Below are 25,279 nucleotides of genomic sequence, written 5' to 3' on the forward strand. Positions count from 1 at the left end.
GCATCACATTCTCCCTCACTATCCCACCCCAAGTCACAGCACCTGCCCCCTGCACGTGATTTTTGCTACAGTTTCCCTTTGACTCTTTTGAATGAAGCACCACACAGTTAGTGATCAGTAACATCTCATGAATATAATGAAGTAATCCTCAGTGTTTTCTCAAGCTTTGTCAGAATCACTAGTGAGTTCCGATGTGAAGATGACAGGAGGCATTAGTTTTGATGTGAAGCAGAAAGGAGAAGTAACTTGTGTGTGTGTGTGCTGGCTGCATTCCAGGGATTCAAAGTGGCTTCATTTTATGTCTCTTATACATTTTTTTATTAATTTAAGTGCTCATCCATTAGAGACTTGTTGACTTGTGTTTGCTAATCAAATTTGGTGCATGATTGTAGCAGTGTTTTTCTATATAAATTGTTTTTTTGTTTTTTTTTTACTGTTTTTGTAAAAAATCCACCATCTTATGAATAGTTTATTGCAAAATTCTTACACCCTTTTGTCTTGCAGTTGATGAGATTAATACAAAATAAGAAGAAGGCCTTTTCTTTGACTGTTCACTTGTTCCATCCTCCCACACATGAAGAGGTTAACACTTCCTGTGCCACCTTCTTCTTGTTCTTCTTCTGTCAAACATCACATTACTACATTTAAATTATTTAGATGTAAAGTCAATTTGGACTTTTCTTTGAAATTCTGTTAGTTTTTATAGTTACAATACAAATAAAATTATTCTCAAGCCAACCTGACCACATACAGATGCTTTGTCAGCACCCATTGGTGTCGTATTTCGTTCAGGGTAGGCAGCCTTAAGTAGTTTTGGAACACAAATCATAGTCCAATAGACTTCCCTACAAGTCTGCTACAACAGTAGTAAATGCTATGAAGTCATCCCCAAAATTTTCTTTTGAGGATGTCACTGTTATGGGAGTGTGGCCTAACATTTGGTTTACATTGTCAAAGGGTGTATTTAAAACCTGAGTATGCTTTTCTGCAGTTAACCAAGTAGTTTTGCCTAAATATGTGCAATGCAAAGCGTTGGTTGCTGTGGTGTAAAGCACGCCACCACTGGACTCTAGAGCAGTGGAGACGCGTTCTCTGGTGTGATGAATCACACTTCTCCATCCGGCAATCTGATGAGTCTGGGTTTGGCGATTGCCAGGAGAACGGTACTTGTCTGACTGCATTGTGTGTGTAAAGTTTGGCGGAGGAGGGATTATGGTGTGAGGTTGTTTTACAGGAGCTCAGTCAAGAAGCCAGAAAAGGTAACTGTAAACTAGAGTTGGAAAATCTGATGATCCTATATTGAGGACAGTCTTAAAAATGGGCATATTATCATAAGACCAAGATGAAGATGGTCAATATTCCAAACTCAAGGCTTCAGAACAGGAATCCAGAATAAGTTGGTGATGCCACTGTGGCAACATCCATCTTTTTATACAGTCAGCAGGTTCAGAGAGTTGTGTTCAGAGTGTGTATCTGGATTCTACCCCAAATACTGTCACGATCTTTGAGCAAGATTGGCCACCCTTACACTGGTTTACTATTTTTCTTCTATTCTTTCAGTACATTTGAATATGGCTTTCGTGAAAAATGTTTTATTTATTATGTAAAACATTTTGTTTCATATATTTATTTGAGATATTTTGTATTCATTTATTGTTTTCATGTTTGATGTAGTTTTTACATTTGAAATTGTCTTTATGTGTGTATGAAACTTGCCTTTCTCTACTGTAAAGACAGCGTTGTCTTTATTTCCTCATTTTCCTCATCAAGTTGTCATTTTTTGCCTGCTATTGCTATGTAGTGTTCATGGGCAAACACTAACATTTATATTCGATGTAATAATTACAACAATTAGTATATATCATTTTATACTCTGTTAAGCGCTTTTTCTTATTTTCTTTTTTATATAACAATGTCCTGTTTTCCTACTCCTAAGGGAAGCCGGCTTTGTGTGCGGATGTTTTGGAAAGCACATTTTGTCCTGCACAGTTGTTCAACCTTTGCCCCTGTGTTGGGCATCGGTTAGCTCAACGGGATGCAGCTCCGATTCGAGTCCCGGCTCAGGGCCCTTTGCTGCATGTCCTTCCTCTTTCTCGCTCTCTGCCCCATTTTCTGTCAAGTAACTTATCAGAAAGGCCACTAGAACCAAAAAGCCACTAGAACCCCCCCCCCCCCCCCCCCCCCAAAAAAAAAAAACAACAACAAAAAAACAAAAAAAACAAAACAAAACAACAACTTCTGCCCCAACTAACAGCGTATATTTTAAACGAACAGCAGTTCATGAACTAGTGTACAAGGATCGTTCATCACACTGACCCCCGGAGCTGTGTTCAACACAGAACATAAAAAACATCTTTGCCCATGTGTGCCTCTCTTTTGTGCTTCTATCTATTGTATTGCACATCCATTCTGCTCAGACCCAAATGGTCTGTGATGCAGGAGGCAAGGGCCAAACTGCCTTTGTTCTCCTCGGTGAATCAGCCAATCGCACGCAAGAAATCCTTACCTTGGTCAGTGATCCGGGCTGGCAGCAGTGATTTATGAAGCCCTTTGAAATTTATGGAAAGTTGTCATGTACAAAATTAAGGGGATGCTTCACAGAGCTTTTTCCTCACCAAAATCTCATTATTACTTTGAAGGAAAAATGAGAGAAATGTAGGAGAAAAGTGGCATATGAATGATTAATTTTGAACAAAGGAATAAATGCATTAATGCACAGTTAGCCTCCTCAAAGTTTTTCATCTACGGTGTTCCTTTCTGACAACCAGACAATGAAAAATTATTGACAGCTAAATTTAACAAAATGAGGCTGATGACTGTAACAATACCTGAAAATGGTCTACATATGCAGTTCTCTTCTTTTCCAATATTGCGCAATGGAGTGAAGGATGAGAAGGATTTTGGTTTACATCATTATTGTTCATGTATTATCTCTTCTAAGTTCTGGCCATAATTAGACAGTTGTGTGTGTGTTTGCATGTGGGATGTGTGTAACAGAGACAGAGTGCGACTGTTCATCCTGTTTTGACGGCAAACTAAAGTGAAGCTGTAATGCGTTTATGCTTGCTCACTAGAAATATTATGGAACATACAGTAAACAACATTCACATACAAATCAAATTTCTTTAAAAATCACAGGCATAGACCTAATATTTTTTTCGACTGTATACACTACAGTTATAGAATTAGAAAACATCAGGTTAAAACTGGACTAACCAATGAAATCCATTCTTTTGTTCTCCTTTCTTCTACCTTTAGGAAACGAAGCCCATCTGCATCCAGGGATCCAAACCAAACATACAACCAAAGGGAGGGGGGCGACCACCCACAGTATGCCCCGACAGACGGCAGCATGCCCAGATCACCGTCCGACTATGGGGATAGGGACCCTCGGCGAGCTCCACGGGGCCCACACATGTATCCAGATGTGGATGCAGTGCGGATGGGCTACCGGGACAGGCGGGGGCCTGGCCGCTGGCACTCCCAGGAATACCCACTTGACCAAGAGCTAGATGGACCACCCAGTGAGTATGACCTTCAGCGGCAACGCCAGGAGGAGTTCCAGACACGATACCGCAGTGATCCCAACCTGGCACGCTATCCTGTTAAGCCTCAGCCTTATGAGGAGCAAATGAGGATGCACGCTGAAGTTGGCCGGCTGAGGCATGAGCGTCGCCACAGTGATGTATCTCTGGCTTACACAGAGCAGGATGACCCCGGCCCCATTCGGCTCTCCCGTCAGCACCTCACTGAGCGCCATCCACCTATGGCGGGACAGCGCTCATACTCTGTTGATCGTTCTTCCCCAGGGCCCATGGGTCCTGGTCTCGGAAGCCACAGAACCTCCAATCACAGCCCCCCAACGCCACACCGTAGCCCTGTGCTAGGTGACCGGTCAGGGGACCTGCGAAGAGGAGACCTAGGGGTAGGTGGTGATCCAATGAGGAGGCAACAACACCATTTGGACCCCAATTCAGCTGTCCGCAAGACCAAGAGGGAGAAAATGGAGAGTATGTTAAGAAATGACTCTCTAAGCTCTGACCAGTCAGAGTCAGTGCGGCCCCCACCCCCCAAACCCCACAAAACCAAAAAGGGAGGGAAGATGAGGCAGGTGTCACTGAGCAGCTCAGAGGAGGAGCTGGCCACCACGCCGGAGTACACAAGTTGTGAGGATGTGGAGATAGAGAGTGAGTCAGTCAGTGAAAAAGGTAGGAGCCTACTCTAACTGCTTATAGATAAGTTTATTTGTCTATGTTATACAAATACAAACCTTTCAGATGCTTTTTTGTACAGTTGTGAAGGCATGCTTTGGTAGTATTACTGACTTTTTTCAGGAAGTTTGAATTTTGGTGTAATTTCGTTATTCAGTATTGATTCTTGATGCTCGGATGATATTGTATAACTTTGAGATTCCCCAGTCTGTATATATATGTGCATATATATATATATAAATATATATATATATATATATATATATATGTGCAAATGTATATATTTATACATATGTATGTGTGTGTGTGTGTGTGTGTGTGCGCACGTGTGTGTAAGTATTTATATGTGTATGGCTCATTATTTTCAGTTTTAAAAAAATCTTTAAATGTTAAAAAGCTTATTGATTTGTATTTCTTGAAGCTAACATCATCAGCAACTAATTTTCATTGCCCTTCATTTTTGGCAGAATTTTTATGAAGCGTCTTTAAAAAACTTTGTTTTTAACTTTAAACAGCAAAGGACACTAAATTCTTTGTCCCAGCACAAAACAGACTTTGCATGTTTACTGTAACACTTGTTTTGATTAAGCCTCTGACTTCAAAATCCTAATATGAGAAAAGCACATCTTTAAAAAATGATGATGATGAGCCTTATGTTTTTGCAAAGTTCTGCTGGATTTTCCATGTATTAATGAATCCACCTCAACAGCTCCTGTGCCTTTGATGGGGAGGCGGCTTGTACACTCTCAGGCCTGCTAGATATGTTGTGCGGATGGGTGTTTATGTTTGTGGCTTCCAGTGAATCTTTTCCACTGCTCTCAAGCTTTACTATTTTTGCTGCTGTCTAATGCCAATGTTTGCAGAGTCCTTTCACAGTTGTTTTACGCAATGGGTCAGTTCTAATGAACAGTGTTGCACAGTTGACAGACACAGAGACACAGGGAGAGTTCTGGGGTGTCGGTATGCAGTAAAAAAAGTTACTAACAGTTGCATTTGCTGAATAGCGTTATGATATGACTGATACATTTGAATAATCAAAGGTAATAAATGAGCAGAGATTGATCAAATGTGCTCCTGTAGCCTCGTGACCTCGTCTGTTAGCCTTTACATCACTATTTTTACATTACTATTTACATGGTGCTGTGTTACTATGCTGTAAATCCTGACAAAGTGACAAAGTAGTTCTCATATTTTTCAATGCATGTGAACATTTATTTTCAAATTTTTTTTTTGTGAGAACAGTAAGCAAATGTTAACAAAATTTAAATGATTTCTCTAATTGTCCTGTCATTTTGGAGGCCAGTTTGTTATAGTTTGTTATTGGTGACCTGACTGAAGTGATAGCTTTGGTTACAGCTCTTCTTGGTTTACAATGAAAAAACACATTGAAAATACCAACAAAATGGAAAAAAACAAAATGGATATCTTGTGATTCATGGTGACTATCAGCACTCACTTAACAACAGGCATAACTGAACTAAATGCCATTTTGCATAGAATCAACATAGAAATCAAATGTATAGGCTATTAACTTCTTGATTACTCCACTTGGTTGACGTTGTCGTAATTGCAAATTGATTTTGTTGTTGAACCTGTAATTGAGGCACCCTTTACCTGAAAAATGTTAAAAGCAGCAAACATAAAAGAAGTGGGAGGAGAAGTTGCCTCCAGATAAAAAGAGGGTTCAAATAAAGAAAGCAGGAAAGTCCAGTACCAGACTTTACTTTTGTGTATATTACTTGAACAGAGTGCGTGCTGCAAGCCAGAATTGTTTATTGTAAAGGAAAGCAGAAGAATTAATTTGGCCAGCTTTGTTATGTAACTGTTCTCTACAATCAAGGAAGTAGCTCAGCAGCAGCAATACATTATTGATGTGGGAGTTTCCACATTTTCAGGTAGCCATGAAAGGAAAATAGGCTATTTTGAGGGTCATAGTTTCTGTTGTTTCTATCTGTGTCTGTCTGCCTCCCACACAGATCAGCTTATGTTGGAGAGAGAAGAAAAACAAAGGAAAGAGTTCAGCCATTGACCTGAATAAGTATAGCTTTCCATATTAGGTATTGATTATCCTCAGCAGCTGATTATTATGTGGAGCTGCTGTATGTGCTCTATATTTAACATTATCAGTTATTACTTTTCAAAAGTTAATTCATTTTTTAAATTAGTTTTCAGCAACTAATAACACAATTAAGACCGGGATGATTTGATGCAGAAAGTCTGATAAATTGTTAACAAAGTTCAACTCTACTATTTATGTGAAAACTGTGCACTTGATTATATAAATTTGTGACTTGTGATGTTCTGAGGTGTATTGATAAGCGAGTGGACAGCATGGTCAAGGCATGCTCTCATCACTGTTAGAACAATAAGAATTACAAATGAAACAAACATTTAAAATTCTCCTGAAAAAACATCCTCACACTGATCATGATTCAGGTTAAACAGCCCATCAGATTCTGAATGTATGGAGCCTATGCTGTGGGTTTTCCTTTATTTTCTGCAGTGAGAAGAAACCTAAGACATTTAAGCTATACCAGCACATATGCAATCATGTGGTTAAACAACAACAACAAAGGATATTTGCTTTGATCATATCTTTGCCTGCTCTTAACCAGCTTCATGGGGTAATAACTGGGCATACTTTTCTGACAGTGCTGGAGGAGTTAAAAAATCTGTTCAGCACTTGGTGGCAGCTTTTCTTATGCTCTGTATTTCATTTCATTCCAAACCATTTACTGGGCTTCAGTTTGAGTGATTGTGGAATAAGTGGTGCACAATATTATTGAAAATTTACTATCATAACATGTGCAATGTCAATATAGCTAAAGACTGCTTCAACTGCATTAAGTGGTAGGCTATAGACATTTTTTACTTAAAATAGTAGGACAAGCACAGGTGTAATAATGAAGGCTGCATTCCACTTAGAGGAAGTTCTGATTTAAAGCATGTTCTACAACTAACCTGCATGTACAGGTAAAGTGGTGGATTGCCTTTATACTACATCCCACTACCATGACATAGTACCAATGATGCTCTCAAATGCATTAAGAAGGCTATAATGTGAATTAATTAACTTTTTTTCCAGTTGTTAGTTTAAAGGCATTCTGGATATTCGAAGCTGGTTGAGAGAATGCCAAGAGACAGGAGAGCTGTTTAGTTTGTTCTGTGGTTTAGATGTCTAGACTATGTTTTACTCTTTAGAAGTTACTCGAAAGAAAGGAAAACCTATGCATGAGTAAGTTTGTTCAAACTTTTGACTGGTACAGCCATCGCAGCAAAGAACACCCGTTGTAACTGCACGTGAGACCGCAGCAGGAGAGCGGTAAAAAATAAACACCTTCAGGTCATCCAATATGCAAACATCAGCGCCTTGGGGTTTGTGCATCCAGCTTGTCTGGACCATGAGATAGGTGTGGAACAGCAGGCCAAGCATAATATATGTCATGCTCTGAAATCTCAGATGCCTTGAGGTAGCCTCTGAGGAAGAAGGAGGACTTCATGGGATGAGAATGGGGAAGTCAAGAGAGGGAGGAGAGGGGAAGAGAAAGGGTGTGCGTGCTGTAATGGGCATGACCTGTGTCTGTGAGCGCTGGAGACTGATTTAATGTGATGGTCCTCTCCCAGAGTTTTCCTCTGTATCGATTCCTCTGACATGCAGTCTCATAATAGTGCCGAACACAGAGAAAAGGAGAGGATGGCTGGCTAACTACAACAGACAGGTGGACATTGTGTACTGACAACCAAAGTTACATCCTCATTAATAGCTTATGGGGTTGGTTTTTGCACTTCAGTAATTCTTTTGGGTTTGTTGTCTTATTTTAATATTGCAGCTTTTTGTGTATATTGAAGGGTTTTTTCTGGCCTTTTAGCTCTTATGTATATGTTAGTCTTTTAAGATCTGTCTTCATCACAATTGTAATGTGATGTTGTATCACCCTCCTAGCATGGTGACTATGTTTAAACATACACACTGTTTCACCCCTGCCTCTTTTCTGCTCTCACCCTTTGAATTGTAGTAAAAACAGCATCAATAATTAATGATCCAATTAATAGTTTACACTGGTTTTTATTGAGCCGTCAGAGTGATGGAGAGCCTGCTGGTAGTGAACTCCGCAACTGCCTGCACTCTGCCTTCGACCTGAATCAGCACTTTGTGGGGCCTCGGAGTCGGGGCGAAACAGCAGGGCAGGGCGTAGAGTGCTGATGCTCATAATTTATGGCTGTGATGAGTTTCCTGCTTTCTGAAAAACCACACAGTGCCTTTCTGGGGCTGGGTGCCCAGTTGTGGTGTGTCACTGTTGATAAAGCTTCTGGGAAGGAGAGAGTTTGTACAAACTTCAATGCCAGCATTGACACATTTGTAAACCCTTTTTGCCCCCAGTTCTTTTTTAAAAAAAAACATTGAGGTAGACTGAGGAGGGAGTTAGTGAAGGTAGAGGAATTAAACAGGGAATGTGAAATGTGAAAGTGGAAGTAAGCATCTAAATTTAATGTATCTAAATCTCCAAAACAGACATATAAGCACAACGCTGTGTCAATCCAAGGTAATTTATAGTACATGCTTCTTCTTTCATCTTTCTGGTCTTAAATACAAGTCTTTACCCACTGGGATATCATGACCAAATTAGGCAAGGGAGTTGCTCAGAGGGGGGGTGAGCAGCGTAACACATCAAACTGGGCTCTGACGTTATACTGCTGACAGATTACCAGCAGAGGGCAAAGGGGTTAATCACCACTGTCAGAGGGCCACAGAGGCCAAAGTCTATCTGGGAGACATCCATAATGTTTTATCACATTACATATCTAAATGCAGTAAGTATTTTTAGTGCTGCCTCAGACTGATGGATGGACAGTGATAGCAGTGGGAGAGGGAACAGGAGAAAAGTTTGGATGTTCATCTTATCAACAGATCTAAATGTTGAGCAAGAGTGGAAAATGTTGTTGGATTATGTCAAAACATAAAACAACAAAGGCTAATCAAATTCAAGTTAATCAGAAAGCTAGATCCCAACTTTATTTAACAATGCTACTAAAATGTTCCAAATGACATTAAATACGTCTTTGTTAAAGGATAATTAGAGTTTATTTCAACTTTTGTTTTGTACTTATAGCTATCAATTTTATTCCTCCTCCAAGTGGAAGCCAAGGCAGAGATATGTGATTATTTGTCTATCACTTGTATTTGTCAGTAAGCTAATACAAAAACTTATTAAGCCAAATTTTGTTTAACTTAATTAAAAGGTAAAGTATGGCAAAGAAAAAAAAAAAAGTCCTTTTATGAAATAGGACATGGGCCTCAGCAAATGATGTGCTCTTCAAGTGAACATCTGGTCCCTATAACACGGCATTGTGAAGAACAAATAAGTCAGAACAAGATTCAAAAGTTCTGACAGCCAAACAGATAATTATTAAATGCACCCCCAGTTTAGCCAGAAATGGGTGGCCATGGCACTGGAGTAAAAGCAGATCTTCCATTAACTGTTGACGGTTCAGACCCTGGGCCATCTGACTATATTTATCCACAGCGATACTGTCTTTACACAGCAATCTTCCTCCGTGGATGTGTTTTTTTTTCTTCATATTTCTTCAGGCTTGTATACCACAGCCACCTATTGCTTCCCCCTCTACATTGAAAACCATATCCAGTCTATTTTCATACCTTAAGATCAGAGTTCCTTGATTTCTCTGTGTGAATATTTAGCTGGCCGATGCTTGAATGAAGACTGTCCTGTGTGGATCCATTAGGTTCCGTAGCTCTTTGCAGAGGAAGTGAAGTGTGGGAAATGTGATGTACAGTATAAGACACAAGTGCTGTGTTTTGACATGACTTTATCAATGCCTGAAGCCCTATGTCCACAATGCACTTTATACAGTTCTGGTTGGAAATGTGCCTACAAATGTACATGGATAACAGTGTTGTGGCATGACTGGGCTTGGATTAGGCTTTGCAGTCTCTTTGTTTCTTCTAATTGTTCTCTTTTCTATGGCAGAGTTGTTGTACATCACACGTCTTATAAAAAACAATTTGGTGTGCAGATTCTAAATGAAACAAGCTCATACAATGTAAATGCACCCACTTCTTATTCATCAAGAACTTGTCAAAGCAAAGGCTTCATAACTTTCTGTTAGTGATTATGGCTGTGTGCAGCTGGTAGTTTCTCTCTGCCAATATAGAAATAGACTAAACAGCATTGAAACAATTGGAAAGTCCAAGAAGCTCAGATGAAATGAGAGAATCAAGATAATAGTATCACAGTGATGGTCAGTGATGCCCCTTGGAGCTATTTCTAAATAACTGAAGATTCCAAGGTCATGATATATTGCCACTTTGCTAAGATATTTAAGAAGACCAAAACTTTTATTTGCATATTAGATTAAATTAGTTTGCATAGTCAGGAACAACCCAGGAACCCACATGACAAAGGTTTGCCATAAACTGGTAGCTGCAGACACACCAGCATCACTGTCACAGTGTCAGTCAATAAGTTATTGGTCACCAGTGACTTAGAAGCTGCCAGACAAAGATTTCAGCCTTTGTCTTCATGTTTTCTTGAGCTGGTATGTTTGATTATGATCTTCTGTTAATTTCAGAAAACCCATAATAGGTCACACAGATTGTAGTTTTCTCAATGATTAAAGATACACATCAAGTTGTCCAGTCATTCGACCTCATAATGAAAACAGACCCAAGAAATTTCTGACAGCCCAGTACTGCCACAGCATTCATGTTCATAATGGGTGCTCGTTCATTTTCTGAATGCACTGAAGCTGTGCATTCATGCAAGCTTGTCAACAACAGCACATGTACAGTTGATGTATTGCTCTTGGCTAAATGCTAGTATCAATTAGGATTTCTGTATTCTTGAAATGATTACATTCTAACAAATAGCATAAAAATACAAATTCCTTCCTTCTAATGGGGTTGTAAATGGAAAGCACAAAGATTCTGAGCTGTGGTATTTCACTGATTCTTTGAAGACTTCAAGAATATCATTTTTTTCCCAACTTTTTGCCCCCTTAAATTCTTTACATCTCTATTGAGAATTTAAGCAATATCGTCAATATTTTTCACTCCAAGTTTAATTAGCTTGGAATTTTAAGCTTCTTAATCAAATTGGATGTACTCATCATCTTGCTGCTCTGTACATATACTAGCGAGAACAGGGCAAGTCCCACTGAATAACAAAGTTGGTTCCACTTGCCAGAAGAAAAGCTCACATTGAATTGATATTTGTTTCATAAGATGATCTGCTTGTTCTGACTGTTCCTTTTAATGGAACTATAACATCTTGAGTGAGAGAAAGGGTTCCAGTGCTTAATACTCCATTCTAATGGGTCCAATCATCCCTTCTTCTTAAACAGGTTTTAAAAAATTGCCCCAGAAATGTCAGGACTGTAATATCATTCTCTGACACCTCAGGCTGTACAGTCTACTTATAATACTACGGAAGTTGTAATCAGAGCCTCATCTTTAAAAGCACTCCCTAGTGCACTTTAGATAAGGGTTAGTTAAGGCTGTGTTGCAATCTGAATCCCTAGTTAAACACATTAGAGATCTGCCCTGCTCCCTCCTACAGATGCAGCTACTGTAGAATAAGATAGCAGCATGCTGACTTTGTTTCAACGAAAGCCAAGCTGTTGTCTACTCTTTTGAAATAAGTTGTCTACCCAAAATATTTTCACATTGGTACACCTCTCTGATTGTATTTTTTTTTTATAGAAACCTTCAGTTTTGAAGCACCATATTGCATAATGCAGTTAACATGCATAAAACAGTTGACTTTTTAATCTTAAATTAATCAGATTTGGATGCTAACTGTCTATCTTGTGGTCAGTTTTTTTGATAACCGACAAAATGATAGCTACATTAATTAGATAAGCTGTTTGTCATGAGAAATAGCACTTCTGCTCCTACCCCCTTAAAGGATTAGATATAGTAGCAAATGTCTGCTTTAAAAAGATCCAGATACAGCAAAATAAATTAAACAAATTTAGATTATGATTTATCTACTTCCTTTTCTTTAAAATAAATGTTGATTCTGGTGCCCAGTCATCATCTATAGTCACACTTCATGTGTAATTAGGACCAAGATATTTTAGAATATGAAATATTGGATTAGAATTACTGAGCTGGATCAGAATTTTCAGGTACTGTAAAGCAACCCAGGATAATTCATGATGAATTAAATCTACTATTATTCAAACTTATTTGAAAAGCAGTGCTTAAGAAACAGTGTTCCTATATGGGATAAGAAAATGATCATTTCTGCTTCTGTTCTATCTTCAGTTTCAAACTTCAATTTCAAGAAAACACAGAATTCTCTGTAGGTATAACTAGACCTATTCAATAAGCACTTTTCCCCCTCTCTAATTGTAGTGTGGAGTTTGTGAGAGCAGTAATGATCGTTCATGTATTGCTACTTGAGCTTCTTTCTCCACAGGGATTTTAGAGTTGCACATGATGATCACCATTTGAGTTTGGGCAGTATGTGAGACTGTTTGTGTGTGTGTATGAATGAATATTCGGATGTCTTGTCTCGTGCTGTATATGTATTATGAGGGGGTGTGTGTGTGTGGTTTGTGATGTCCTCACTTGTCCCTCTCGCTGTCCTCTCTTGTGTATGTGCGCCCTCCCGCTCCCTCCCTCACCTTACAGGAGATTTGGATGGCCATTGGTGGGACCATGCATCATGGCATAGCAGCGAGGCCTCCCCAATGTCTTTGGTGAGACATGTGGAGCCCTGCCCTGACCCTCCCTTCCTACCTTTTGCCCTTTAACCCCATCTCTCTCTCCCTCTCTCTGTCTCTCTCCTCCCCCATTCCCCGATCTCCCTGAGTCTTTTGTCATTTCATGGTTCCTTTGTTTTATTTACACCTTTGCATGTTGTTTTTTCTGTTTTTCTTTCTGTTTTTATCCCACACCTGTAGGGGACAGTCAAAGGGGAAAAAGAAAAACTATTGAGCAGGCATTTATGTCCGAGCCGACACACACCTTATCTGAGAGGCAAAAGAAAATGGTGCGCTTTGGGGGACACTCATTTGAAGAGGACTTGGCATGGTGTGAACCACAGGTTAAAGACTCGGGAGTTGATACGTGCAGTAGCACTACCCTAAACGAGGAGCATAGCCATAGTGAGAAGGTACTGAGACAATCTAGCCTGCATTTTATGATTATTATTTTTATTTTTTTTACCTACCCATTCAGTCTTTGTTTGCTTTCTGTCACTAAGTGTAAAAAGATGAGATGTTTGTTTTTTGGATTTTTTAAAGTTGTATAAATTGATTTCTCTTGCGATTTCGTTTCTTTTTGTTCAGTTACTTTTGGCTCCACCTTGCTCAGTGTTGCCGAAAAGGTCTTTTGGGAACACTCTTTGCTTGCTACCTGTACTTGCTGTTTTGCTCCCCCAACAGAAGCTACACACCTTACAGTAGTTGTTAAAAAAAGGGCATTGACACACAACCTCTTTGTTTGTCATGGCACACGGGAATGTGGGTCTCTCCTAGTTGCATGCTCGTTCTCCTTCGTATATTGTGTTCTTGCTCTGCATAGGTCCTGACTAGCACAATAGGAACACCTTTTCTCAGGCCCGTCCCTCTCACTCTAATGCCCTGTCCACAGCATCCAGTCCAGACAGAACCCGCCAACCTTCCACTCACTTCTACAGTAAAACCCAAAAAGCCCACAACACAGGGAATATTGAATTTGTTTTGCACAAAAATTGGAAACATTTGTTTTTCTTTTTTCCCTTTCACTCCCTTCTTTTTGTCTGTGATTTCACCCTATCTGTGTCTCATGGCTGTACTCTATATTTTATGTGTTTCATTCTTTTTGATTTCTAATATGGCACCAAATGGTCTCCTTCATTTGGTTGTGTCAGTGGTTGCCTCTCATCCCCTTTTTTTACTGTCTGCTTCCCCTCACTTCTCCACTTGATCGTGGTTGTATGTTTGTGCGCAGTGAAGCATCGGAGTGAGACTCTGCTCTTCCTGCTCCTGTTTGAAGAGCTGGTCTGAGGAGGAGTGTTGGGGCTGCTTGCTTTACTTTGCATGAGATGCTGCATGAAGCTCACTCCACGCTCACACTGGCAGGTTTACACAAGCTCTGGAAGTGGTATCCAAGTCTACTGAAAAACCATATTTTGATGTTAAAATTTTTCACATTTCATCAACGCATTTATTCAATAATAACAGCAAACTAGATCGATATTATAGGCTTGAAAATCAGTGAGTAGTCTGCCATTCAAACATTTATGCATTCTTTACAAATCAGCAGAGTTTGTGTGAACTTTTCTTTCCTAAGTAAATTATTACCTCTCCTTTTCACCACAGACTGTTGTTTGCTTTGGTCTGAACTGATCAAGTTCAAGTGGATGAGTTGTTAAACAAAAGGTGTGTTATTGCTCTGACCTTGTAGCACCCGGTTACATGGCAGCCATCCAAAGATGGGGATCGCCTAATAGGCCGCATCTTGCTCAACAAGCGCATGAAGGATGGAAGTGTGCCTCGTGACTCAGGAGCTCTGCTTGGTCTGAAGGTAAGCTTATGATGCTTCTGACAAGCTGACCGTGTCTCTGTGTATGGTACACATAATGATGCACTTGGGCTGCACCCTCACGCTGGATATCCATCACTGTTCTCCAACAATAGCATTTTAAACAAGCACATTTATCACACCGACACAATCTTTTTAATAAGAGATTTCACTTTGAAGTTCCATCGTGTCTGGGAAACTTTGGGAAATTCAGCAATAACATCTGTCACAGTAAAACACATATTGTTATGATATTTCAGATATTTCAGACTCTGAAGTTGATCATTTAGGAATTGGTTGAATTTACCTTTGATTCATCATAATTATTTACATTGCAGTACTATTCAGTATTAATTTTCACCAGCATCTTGATTATATTTTTGTTTAATATTAATGACGGGTGTTAATATTGAGCTCAAACTTCATGATGAGCCGCTATCAGCTGGTCAAAGGCATGACAGCCTCTGTCCAAATTTGCCAATTTAAATATTTGGTTTAATTTATTTTAAATTATTCTTGTGTTTCTGCATTATGTCATCATACTCAAGTGCATTTTTACATTCTATGCTTTTTGATGCCTCTTACTTTCAGAGCCCTGCAGCCTATTACTACAGTATGTTGTTATTCTAATTATGTTAAAAACGTTTTTGTTGTTTCATTGTAGTCACTACCTTGCTGAAGCAGAACATTTTTTTCTTGCTGTAAACATTTTACTTCACTTTGCACCACTGCATAAAGCAGAGAGAACTAAGAGCAGCAAGATGGGGAAAAATCATTACTGATTGAATGAGCCTCCTGAAATGGCATGTTTGTGTCTGCTCAATGCTTCTGTGCATTTCTGTCCGCTCAGCAGTCGCGGCCAACCAGCTCGGCAATCCAGCCAGTCAGTCCATCAGTCAGGCTGCCAGCCTCGCCCTCAATGTCCATCTTTCTCTCTCATCTCCTCTGCAAGCCACACTTTCTAGCTCCTGCCTGTTACATAAAGCCATTTCATTTACCAGACTTCTCTAAGCTCCTTTGTATGTTGGCATTCAGCTGCCATTAAGAGGGATTTTTATTTGTATGATGCCAGTGTAAGCTGAGTGTAGTGGACTAGAGCAGCTCAGGACTGTACAGTACAGCTCTAGCCTTTGGCCGTGCACTGTTACAGAACCACAGAGCCACACCAGAGAGTGTCCCTGGGGAGAAAGGTTGGAGACATGGACTTTTTGTTTAAAAAGGCATAGGTTTTACCATTGACCTTCTCCTTGTAATGCCTTTATTGATGACTCATATCTTATAGGCAATAGCCAAAGTCATGACATAAAAAAGATAAAGAATTCTCTCTATTTACATTTATGTGAGCTGTACTGCTCATGTTACATCTATTTTTGCCATGCAGAGTCACTATGGTGTATTAAATCTGCAGTTACAATAGCACAGCTCAGGTTTTATTTACACATTAATTTAACTGCTAATCCAATGCTAAATTCTCTCTGCTTCTACAGGTGGTGGGAGGCAAGATGACAGAATCTGGCAGACTTTGCGCTTTCATCACTAAAGTGAGGAAAGGAAGTCTAGCAGACACTGTTGGACACCTCAGACCAGGTATCATAAACATTCACACAAGAGGTGATAATTGAACAAATCTAGAATCCAACCATTCTGTTTCAGAGGTGCATACTGTAATGGTGTGTATTGCTCACGCAGCGGCAAGACAGGTATTACATTTATAATATCCCATGTTGTGTTTCCGCAGGTGACCAAGTGTTGGAGTGGAATGGGAGGCTTTTACAAGGAGCCACATTTAAAGAAGTTTACAATATCATACTAGAATCTAAGCCTGAGCCACAGGTGGAGCTGGTGGTATCACGGCCTATAGGGTGAGAACTCAACCAGTGCCAACCAAATACTACCCTCGTCACACAACTGTCCTGGTAGCAAAGACTTACAAGATTTTCTTGTTGACTTTAACACCAAGCATTCACCATAACACATACCTTGTGGTCTTACAAGGTAACCACACATACCTAAACAGTGAGGCCCAATCTGTCTATTACCTTTACCTGCTTTTAATTAATGTAGTGAAAAGTTATTGTAGCTCTAAATAAACTGTGAAATAATCACAGTGAATTCAGAAATTTAGTGTCTATTTTGCAAAGTAACTTAACATAATGCTTGATAGTCAATACATTAACAACTGAGCAACTAAAACTAAACCTTGGGCAATAAAAGGATTTTTTTAAAGACCCTCATTATCTCATCAGATTTATTTCAACTTGATTTGGTTTATATAGTAAAAACTGGTCAACTAAAACTAATTAGAATAATGTTTTCTTCTCAAAGCAGTAGCAGAGAGTTGATGTTTGTCGACTCATTCTCATTCAAATTCTTGTCATGGTCAAGTTATTTCTTTTATGACTCAGAATAACTTTCTTTTAAATATCTTACAATATGGAGACTTTATATGAGATGAAGTAAAGCTAGTGTTATCTGAGAATGAGAGTATTCAACCCCTCCCCCACTCCAGCTCTGGGTCTCTGGCCTTGTATGGGAGTGACCAACCCTATTTTGCAAACTGAAATCTTGCCACCTCGCTTGTAACTTCTCCTCCAATTGCTTTTCACGGAAAAATTATGAGGAAAAACAGAGACACCTTTGCCTGATCACTTTTATACCTTACCTACTCTGTGCTGCTGAGGACGCTGTTGGATGAATGAAGACTAATGTGATGCTTACGGTCATTAAAACACAGTGTATTCAGCATTAGCTCCAATTGATCCACTCCATCCCTCTTCTTGTCTCTGCCATGCTCTTCCCTTCACTCTCTTTTTATCTATTTTTTTTCAGAGATATTCCAAGAATACCAGACAGCACACATGCACAACTGGAATCAAGTTAGTATTGTTATGATCTTTGGTGGTTTTTGTTATTCTATTGTACTAATCGGCCTGGAAACATTTGACATGGCAAGATTTCTTGCGTCTGGGTTAGGGTCGTCTTTCTTGTTTTGTATTATCAAAATTCCAAGTTAAAACCAAATGAGCGCTAGACAATCTGAATGTGTTACTGTGGTCTGTCAGGTTCGAGTTCTTTTGAATCTCAGAAGATGGATCGCCCTTCAATCTCTGTCACGTCCCCTATGAGTCCCAGCATGCTGAGGGATGCCCCCCAGTACCTGTCAGGACAGCTCTCAGTAAGTGACCTCAACTTGACGTTCTGATAAAAGTGATTTGTAAAACAATTTTTTTAGAATAATTTGACCACTTTTGAGATTGGTAGTGAGTATAACGTTCACACTGGGAATGTAACATACCAGCACAATTATGATTTAAATCTAAGTTCATATAATAGTTAGATCTCCTTTGCTCTGCATTTACCTCTCAGTCTGTTCAGCTGGCAATTTTCCAACCCAGCTCAGAACTGTAGATCGGGTTACGTTGTGTGTTGTCCATTATCAAGTATAAAAACCCTCCTGGGGTAAATGGGTAAAGGACTGCATTAAAGCAAAAGATAAATCAACTGTCAAATTTAGAATCCACACGGGAGACAGCTTTAGCAACAGTGTAACACCTCCGGTGCATGTGTTTTTCTCAGTGTCAATATTTATGAGAAATGGTTTAGATTGACTGAGATTGGGTCTAAGTGTCAATTTTATAGGCTGTCCATTAGATCTGTTTATCTCACACTGATAGTTTTAATAAGCTTTAAGATGCAAGTCTGTCCTGCCAGTCATAAGAAAAGTAGGCTCAGCCGTTTAGCTCTTATATCCTTTGAGAAGTGACCTTGAACTAAAAAACTGACTAATCATTCAATAGTTCAATTTTCTGTATGAACCTTGGAAGACTCCCTGTGCCTGATGAGTAATTTCACTTAACATGAAGCTGTTTTGGAGCAGTCTCCAGTTGGCATTTTTATACTTAACAACTCAGTTTAACGTCACTGTGACGCAGGCTTTGAAGCAGAGGAAAAAGAGGGCCAGAGATGAATTGGAGATATAACTGTACACTGGAATGACTTGCTGATCAGACTTATGCAGAACAGAGGAGAACAGAGCAGGAACGCTAAGGGATAAGTAATATTCAAAAAAGCAGACCAAAAGGAAAAAATCATGAAAGGTGAAAGAGAAAAGACTAAGAATGAATCTGCAGCCACATATCTCTCATGTGAATTACAAAATGTATGTTGTGTTTTGAGTGTATTGTGAGTTTTTTGTCTTGTGGATTTTTCATTTTATTGCATTTATTTTTCTTTTTTTTCTTTTGCTGTTTAATTTTACTTATCCAGAGCCAAAGCCTTAGTAGAAGAACAACGCCTTTTACCCCTAGGGTCCAGGTAATGGGCCCTGTCTGAAGGGCACAAACTGTGTTTGGTTTTTTCTCATCAATTGTTGACTGGGTTTTTTTCTTTTCTTTTTCTTTCTTTTTTGTTTCTTATTTTGTTTGGTTTCCATACTGTTAAAAATGCATTTTGGGGGAAATTATAGCTTCAAGTTTCCCTGTTAGGGCAGTGCATTGTGTCATTTTCTTCTGTGTGATTTCTTGGTGTCGCTGTTATGACTAAAGTTCCTATTACACATTTCAACCAGTTCACATCATTATCCTGAAGTACAGTAGTGCATGCTCAACTAATGCAGACGTTTTAAGACAAACTCGCTCATTGCCTGACTTTTCTTTTCTTTTCTTTCTATTCGTTTTTTTTCTTTCATATTGTGCTGAACTTAGTGATTGACCCTCTGCTTGATAATTTTTCTAAAGCAATGAAGGAGTTGGTCTCTATAAGATTTTTAAGGACCAAGAACTTGGTTTTTTTCTGCTTCATTGTAACATGAATCCAGACATAGATAACTCAAACTTTACATTCATATGCAGAAGAAGCCCTCCACATGTGAGTTGAAGTAATGCTAATTATCAAATCACAGCTGATGGCTGTGTGGTTTTATGTTGCAGGGAAAAGACACCAAGTTCACTGTCCTCTTTCGGAAACTAAATCCCAATTGCATTATTCTTTTCATATTAGAGTTGATGAATAAGCAAATTGTACCTGCCAAATAACAGCTTCAGTAAGATCAAAGGTTCCCCTTTACTGAACAGGGGCTGTTTGGTTTTTTTTTAATGATTTTTTTTTTTCATCTTGAAGAAGATTCACTTTGTGTGAATCAGGACTGTTAATTTAGTTAGCCTTCAGTGTTAATGTTCTTGCTTTAAACACTGGATATGTAATTCACATTAATGTTTTCCCTAAAAGACAAATATTATATGGATATGATTTGTGGTCTTAAAAGCAGGGAATGTGGTTCATATGTATAATACAGCACATAGATGTCAGAGGGCTTTCAAATTGTAACACATGTTATGGATTAAAGAATAAGGTTTTATATGTGTGAATGGATTAAGAGTATCTACTTGAAGGCCAAGTTTCAGGTAATCACTTAGTAGACTGAACAGATTCTGCAAAACACATAACACATGCAATCATTGATTTTTCTAAGGTGGGCTGCAAGCTCAGATATTATTTGGTACAATTTGTTTTGCTGTAAGCCCCCTGCTGTCTGTTTCTGCCTCTGTTTATACTGCATGTATAGCTTGTAGTTGTAAACAGTGCGGGCCCTCTCCATAATCACATTTTTAATGAAGTATGGACAAAAACTTAGAAGTCTTACTTCTCATCTCATCTTGTTTCTTTAAGGCTTCAGTCTGACTTCTTTGCCTTCTAAGTGTCTTTCACTTGAGTCCATACTTCCCTTTTAGCTTGAACTGTCTTTGATATCTCTCATAACAGCATGATTGATTTGTCAATATCAATTCCCAATAAGTATCGGAGAGAACATTATTTGAGACATCATCAGTGGTAGAAAGTATCATTTTAAGAACATATTGTTAATTTCAGAGCATGCCAGCTTTGGCATTCAACTTTGTTCACTTCAGTTGAAATGTCATTAAGGCCAATTGTACAGTTCCATTAAATAAATTCTATTAATTCCTACAGTGGAAAATTTGATGACAGATGTAAACACACATTAGCAAAATAACAACAACATCTTTGGCATAAATGAGACACAGTGAAGACAGATGCATGAATACTAATGGCACCATGGAAAAACAACCAAAAAACACATTGAATTCATTGAAGAAGGGTTTTGACCATTTTTGTATTATCACACAATTAATCTGCAGTAGAGGTTCCATGATTTAATGAAATCTAATACTCGCATGACATGGCATCCTCTTAACAGTTCAACATCTCCCTCTCTTTTCCTGAAGGATAAATACAGGAGAAGACCTTATATTGAGGCCAAACACAATGCGATAAAAATGAAATGTGTAAACTCAACAAAATTAGACATAAATACACCTCTAATGACTCCAGCTCAGGCTTGATGAAATCATCTTCTCCTGCATTATTCCCTCTGTGTTTTCATCCTCATATTGGTCCTGAGCTGTCTCTCAGCATGTTGTCTCTGCTCTACCCCTGCAGGTCAAACTGTGGTATGACAAAGTGGGCCATCAGCTAATTGTCACCATTCTGGGCGCCAAAGACTTGCCACCCAGGGAAGATGGCCGACCCAGGAACCCTTACGTCAAAATCTACTTCCTCCCTGATAGAAGGTAAGAGTAGAAACCATTATTTTGTGTGTTTACTTACCAAGCTCCTTTATTGCGATGTCATGCATCCTCCATCCTCCACATATGCTGATTATTAATGTTTTTTTAAATTTTGGTGTAGTTGATGTAATGTCCCTGGGTCATGTGTCATTTTGTTATACCCACTACTATCAGGAAAAATTTGAAAACATTGATAAGACAAATAATGTTGGTTTACAATCTCTGTGCAATTTTCTCCTTATGATGATGAATTCCAGAAGGTGATATACTGAAAGATGTAGTCAAATAATCATGTCTACTACTCATAATCAGCATGCCTGTACTGTGTTGTGCTTTTGATCTGTTGTATTCGTGGTTCTTCCCTATCAAGGTTGTAAATAAAAACAGTGTGAATTATTGTTCCTCCAGCGACAAAAGCAAGAGGAGAACAAAAACAGTAAAGAAATCCTTAGAGCCCAAATGGAATCAGACCTTTATGTATTCGCCGGTGCACCGGCGGGAGTTTCGAGAGCGCATGCTGGAAATCACATTGTGGGACCAAGCCAGGGTCAGGGAGGAGGAGAGCGAATTCCTTGGAGAGGTAAGAAAATCAAACCCCAGCCATCAGGGACACTAACTGAGAGTATCTCAGCTTATCTTCTTAAATGGGGTTAAGCCCTTGAAGTCCGAGTAAAGCAGAAGTAAATATTCATTCTTTGTCACATCTCGGAAGAATGTCTTAGTACCCAATTAGCTAAACATCACTGATTAAATAAAATCGATAAGTTTCAAAGTCACACAAAAACGAGTTTTCTGCTCTGAGGCGCTAAGCACACGTCAGTCAACAACACTGACCACAGACCACAGACCGGCTTAAATTAATCACATTATCAGGGCAGACATTTTAACTGTGATTATATGTAAAGTCACAAATGCATTAAACATTTCAGTCATCTTCCAGCTGTTACCAACATTGTTAAATCGTGCATTTTATTCGCACATGTACTAATGACATAAATCCATGTACGACAAACTATCGCTGCTGTGTGTCTGTTGATCCCATATTAGTTCAGTAAAAGTTTTCTAAAATTAACAGATAAAAAAAGGGCCTTTTATTACGTTGTATGTCCACCTGTTTTTTTGTTGATTTTTGTTTTCATTTTCTCTCAGTTAGAGGGGTTCTGTTTTTCGATGGGAAATTGTTTAAGCAGCACACATCCAATGGCGTAACTTTAGAAAGGCAGATGTTGTGGCTGTAATTCGTGGTGCTCTGGCTCTTTCAAAACCACCTCTTTATTATTGCAACTGTCTCCAGTATTCTTTAGGTTCTTTTCCTGGCCATCTTTGGAAAGTGTCACAATAACAGATTTTACTTCCTCTTTTCAATGAGAAGCCACAATGAAGACTTTCAGAAAGACACAGCCCATGGATAAATTGTTTGTTGTCATTTAAAACTGTCTTCATGTCTTCATACAGGCATACTTTTTGTTTTTTGTTTTTTTTATCGCAGGTTTTGTATCTTGTGTGATCACGGATGGTCCACTTTCATTTTTTTTTTGCATTTCTGGTCCAGGTAGTCTTCCTAAAATGTTTATTTTCTATTGCCAGTAAGAGGAAATATGCTACCTGTCAACTCACAAATTTAGTGCAGTTATTATGGGGTGGCACAATTTAGAATAATCAGACATTGAAGCGTATTGCACAGACGTATACTCACTTCTGTTGTACAATGTATATGAACAGAAATGGTTTGTTTGGGATTCACATTCTCTGTAAGAGCTCCAGGGATTTCAGGGCACAAGAAAGTATTGCATGTCGTAATTCCATCACTGATGGCAACCATGTTACTTCCACACCAATTTACCACGGCCTTACCACGGCCTTCTTCCTCTGGCAGATCCTGATTGAACTGGAGACGGCTCTTCTGGATGATGAACCTCACTGGTACAAGTTACAAACACATGATGTGTCGTCCCTACCACTCCCACGTGCCTCTCCGAATGCACAGCGTAGGCAGCTCCATGGAGAGAGTCCAACAAGGCGGCTGCAGAGTAAGTAACACCTACAGGTTTCTGACCCAGAAATACATTTGAATAAAAAAAAGTAATGCAACTAAATGTTCTGCCTCAAGTTAAAGAAGTTGTTTATGTTCATTACCTATACCTATGGTCAATTTGCTCCTCAATTTGCCCTCTGGAGTTCTGTTTCCTTTTGTTGTTATCCATGTCACATCAACTTTATGACTTCTGCTTTCACAGGCAAAGAATCATATTCTTACAACTCAGGTAAAGGCCCCTGCACTACCAGGCATTGCTGCTCTATGGACCATCTGAGTGTTCTTCTGTCTTCTTCAAAGATGCATCATTGTGCTTTCTTTTTCCACCCCCTTTTCCCATAAAGACAGCATGTTTCTGCTGCCTTGTATGGATTTCAATGTGGGTAGCTGCTTCGAATTGTATAGAATTTGCTTGGAATCCAATCAGGGTAGCAAAAACTATGCACACACAAGGGAAACAGAGACTTAGGACAGAGTCCTCTTTCTCTGTATTCACCTATGCTCTAACACGCAATCCCTCCCTTCAACCCACAATCATATAAAAAAAAGCTGCGCTTGGTCCTCATCCCAGATTGGTATTTTGATAACCAAAACTATCCTCCAGTCTTAACTGGCATCACTTGACCTCTTACTTCTCTGTTTGTTATTTGGCCCATTATTAAGTTTTTCCCCTTTACAGTTGCATATTATACTGTTGGAACCCTTTTATGCCCATTCTGCTTTGCTTGCGTTTGTGTTTCTTGATCATAAGTAGTTTATCAATATTGTTACAGGAGACACTAAATGACTGTCCTGCTTTTACAATACTTTATTTATCATATAGATTTTTTTTATAGAAACAGTGGTGGTGCATTTGAATTTAATTAAATCATACTTTATTCATCTCCAAAGGAAATTGTATAGTTTCAACATAATGTATTGAGGAAAAATGAATAAATAGATAAATAAATTAATCTAATAAAATTAGAAAGCAAACCGTTGGAAAGTTGGAAGTGTAGCGGAGAGAGGCGTGATTCCAATCTCCAGAGATTGTCATCGATGCATTGTAGTTTGGCAACAACAGAGATGATGATGTCACATGCAGCATTGGCAGGTAACACAGGTGAACTCTCTTGGCAGACACCATGGACAAACACCCGCAGCCAGTTGTTCAGTATCTGGGTTCAGCGATGCTCCTTCTCAGAAACTTGTCCAAGATGATCTAAGCTGTTGTTAATACGTGCTGCAATGCCTCCCCTTTTTAGTTTTTCTGCTCTGGCTGTATAGTTTGAAAGGCATAAAGAGATGCTGGAGTCCAGCAATACTTTCTTCCAGCAAATACTACTACTACTGATAATGATAATAATAATATCAATGATAATTAAAATCATAATCACAGCAACAATAATAAGTGAGACTGATCAGAATACAAAAACCCATAAAACCCTTTAGGCCCCTCTTACCACTGTTACATTCTATAACCTGGAGATGGTTCAGTTGCTTTAGATGACTATGTTGTAATCTGTGATACACTGGACTGCTTCTGCTGTTCCTTCTTGACAATCAAGGCTCGCTCACCCCCCTCCAGGACAGTTTTCTGAGCGTGTGTGAGAGTGAGAGGTGAAAGAGCTGACAGCTGTAAAAAAGTTCTCAGCCAACTGAAATGAGAGATTGGGAGTGGCACTGCCAGAGTGCAGCACTTGTTATTTCTGAAAAAGCCCGCATGTCCACTTGATTTAAGTTGACTGAGCAGTGAAGTTGGTGGGGTGGGGGGCAGCAGTGATAAGGCTATTTGGGGTGATGAAGAAGAACTGTATAGCCATATCACTTCTCCAATCCTCACCCGTACATTGACTGATTGAATGAGCAATTCGACAGTGTCACACTTAAGATGAAGAGACATCAGCATTTTTTTGTAGAAGACGAGCAGTGAAATGCT

The 25,279-nt window shown here is 39.1% G+C and overlaps 1 protein-coding gene across 30 annotated transcripts in view; it reads left to right on the forward strand.

Annotated features, from left to right (window-relative positions):
- Window positions 1-25,279, forward strand: part of rims2a (regulating synaptic membrane exocytosis 2a) — a 131,778-nt gene that overhangs the window by 56,858 nt on the left and 49,641 nt on the right. For 9 of the 30 annotated variants that reach the window (XM_072394842.1, XM_072394844.1, XM_072394845.1 and 6 more), the window contains 11 exons: window positions 3,259-4,208; window positions 13,140-13,351; window positions 14,626-14,745; window positions 16,230-16,329; window positions 16,481-16,604; window positions 17,572-17,618; window positions 17,805-17,917; window positions 19,009-19,056; window positions 21,199-21,329; window positions 21,714-21,906; window positions 23,203-23,356. In XM_072394842.1, the coding sequence (XP_072250943.1) occupies window positions 3,259-4,208; window positions 13,140-13,351; window positions 14,626-14,745; window positions 16,230-16,329; window positions 16,481-16,604; window positions 17,572-17,618; window positions 17,805-17,917; window positions 19,009-19,056; window positions 21,199-21,329; window positions 21,714-21,906; window positions 23,203-23,356 (2,192 nt within the window). Of the gene's footprint in view, window positions 1-3,258; window positions 4,209-12,867; window positions 12,936-13,139; window positions 13,352-14,625; window positions 14,746-16,229; window positions 16,330-16,480; window positions 16,605-17,571; window positions 17,619-17,804; window positions 17,918-19,008; window positions 19,057-21,198; window positions 21,330-21,713; window positions 21,907-23,202; window positions 23,357-25,279 lie in introns of all 30 variants that reach the window. The other 21 variants (XM_072394847.1, XM_072394865.1, XM_072394867.1 and 18 more) reach the window with 6 other exon arrangements.

Source organism: Leuresthes tenuis, unplaced genomic scaffold (genome assembly GCF_036924035.1).
Source record: "Leuresthes tenuis unplaced genomic scaffold, fLeuTen1.0.hap1 SCAF_10, whole genome shotgun sequence".
Taxonomy (NCBI): Eukaryota; Metazoa; Chordata; class Actinopteri; order Atheriniformes; family Atherinopsidae; genus Leuresthes; species Leuresthes tenuis.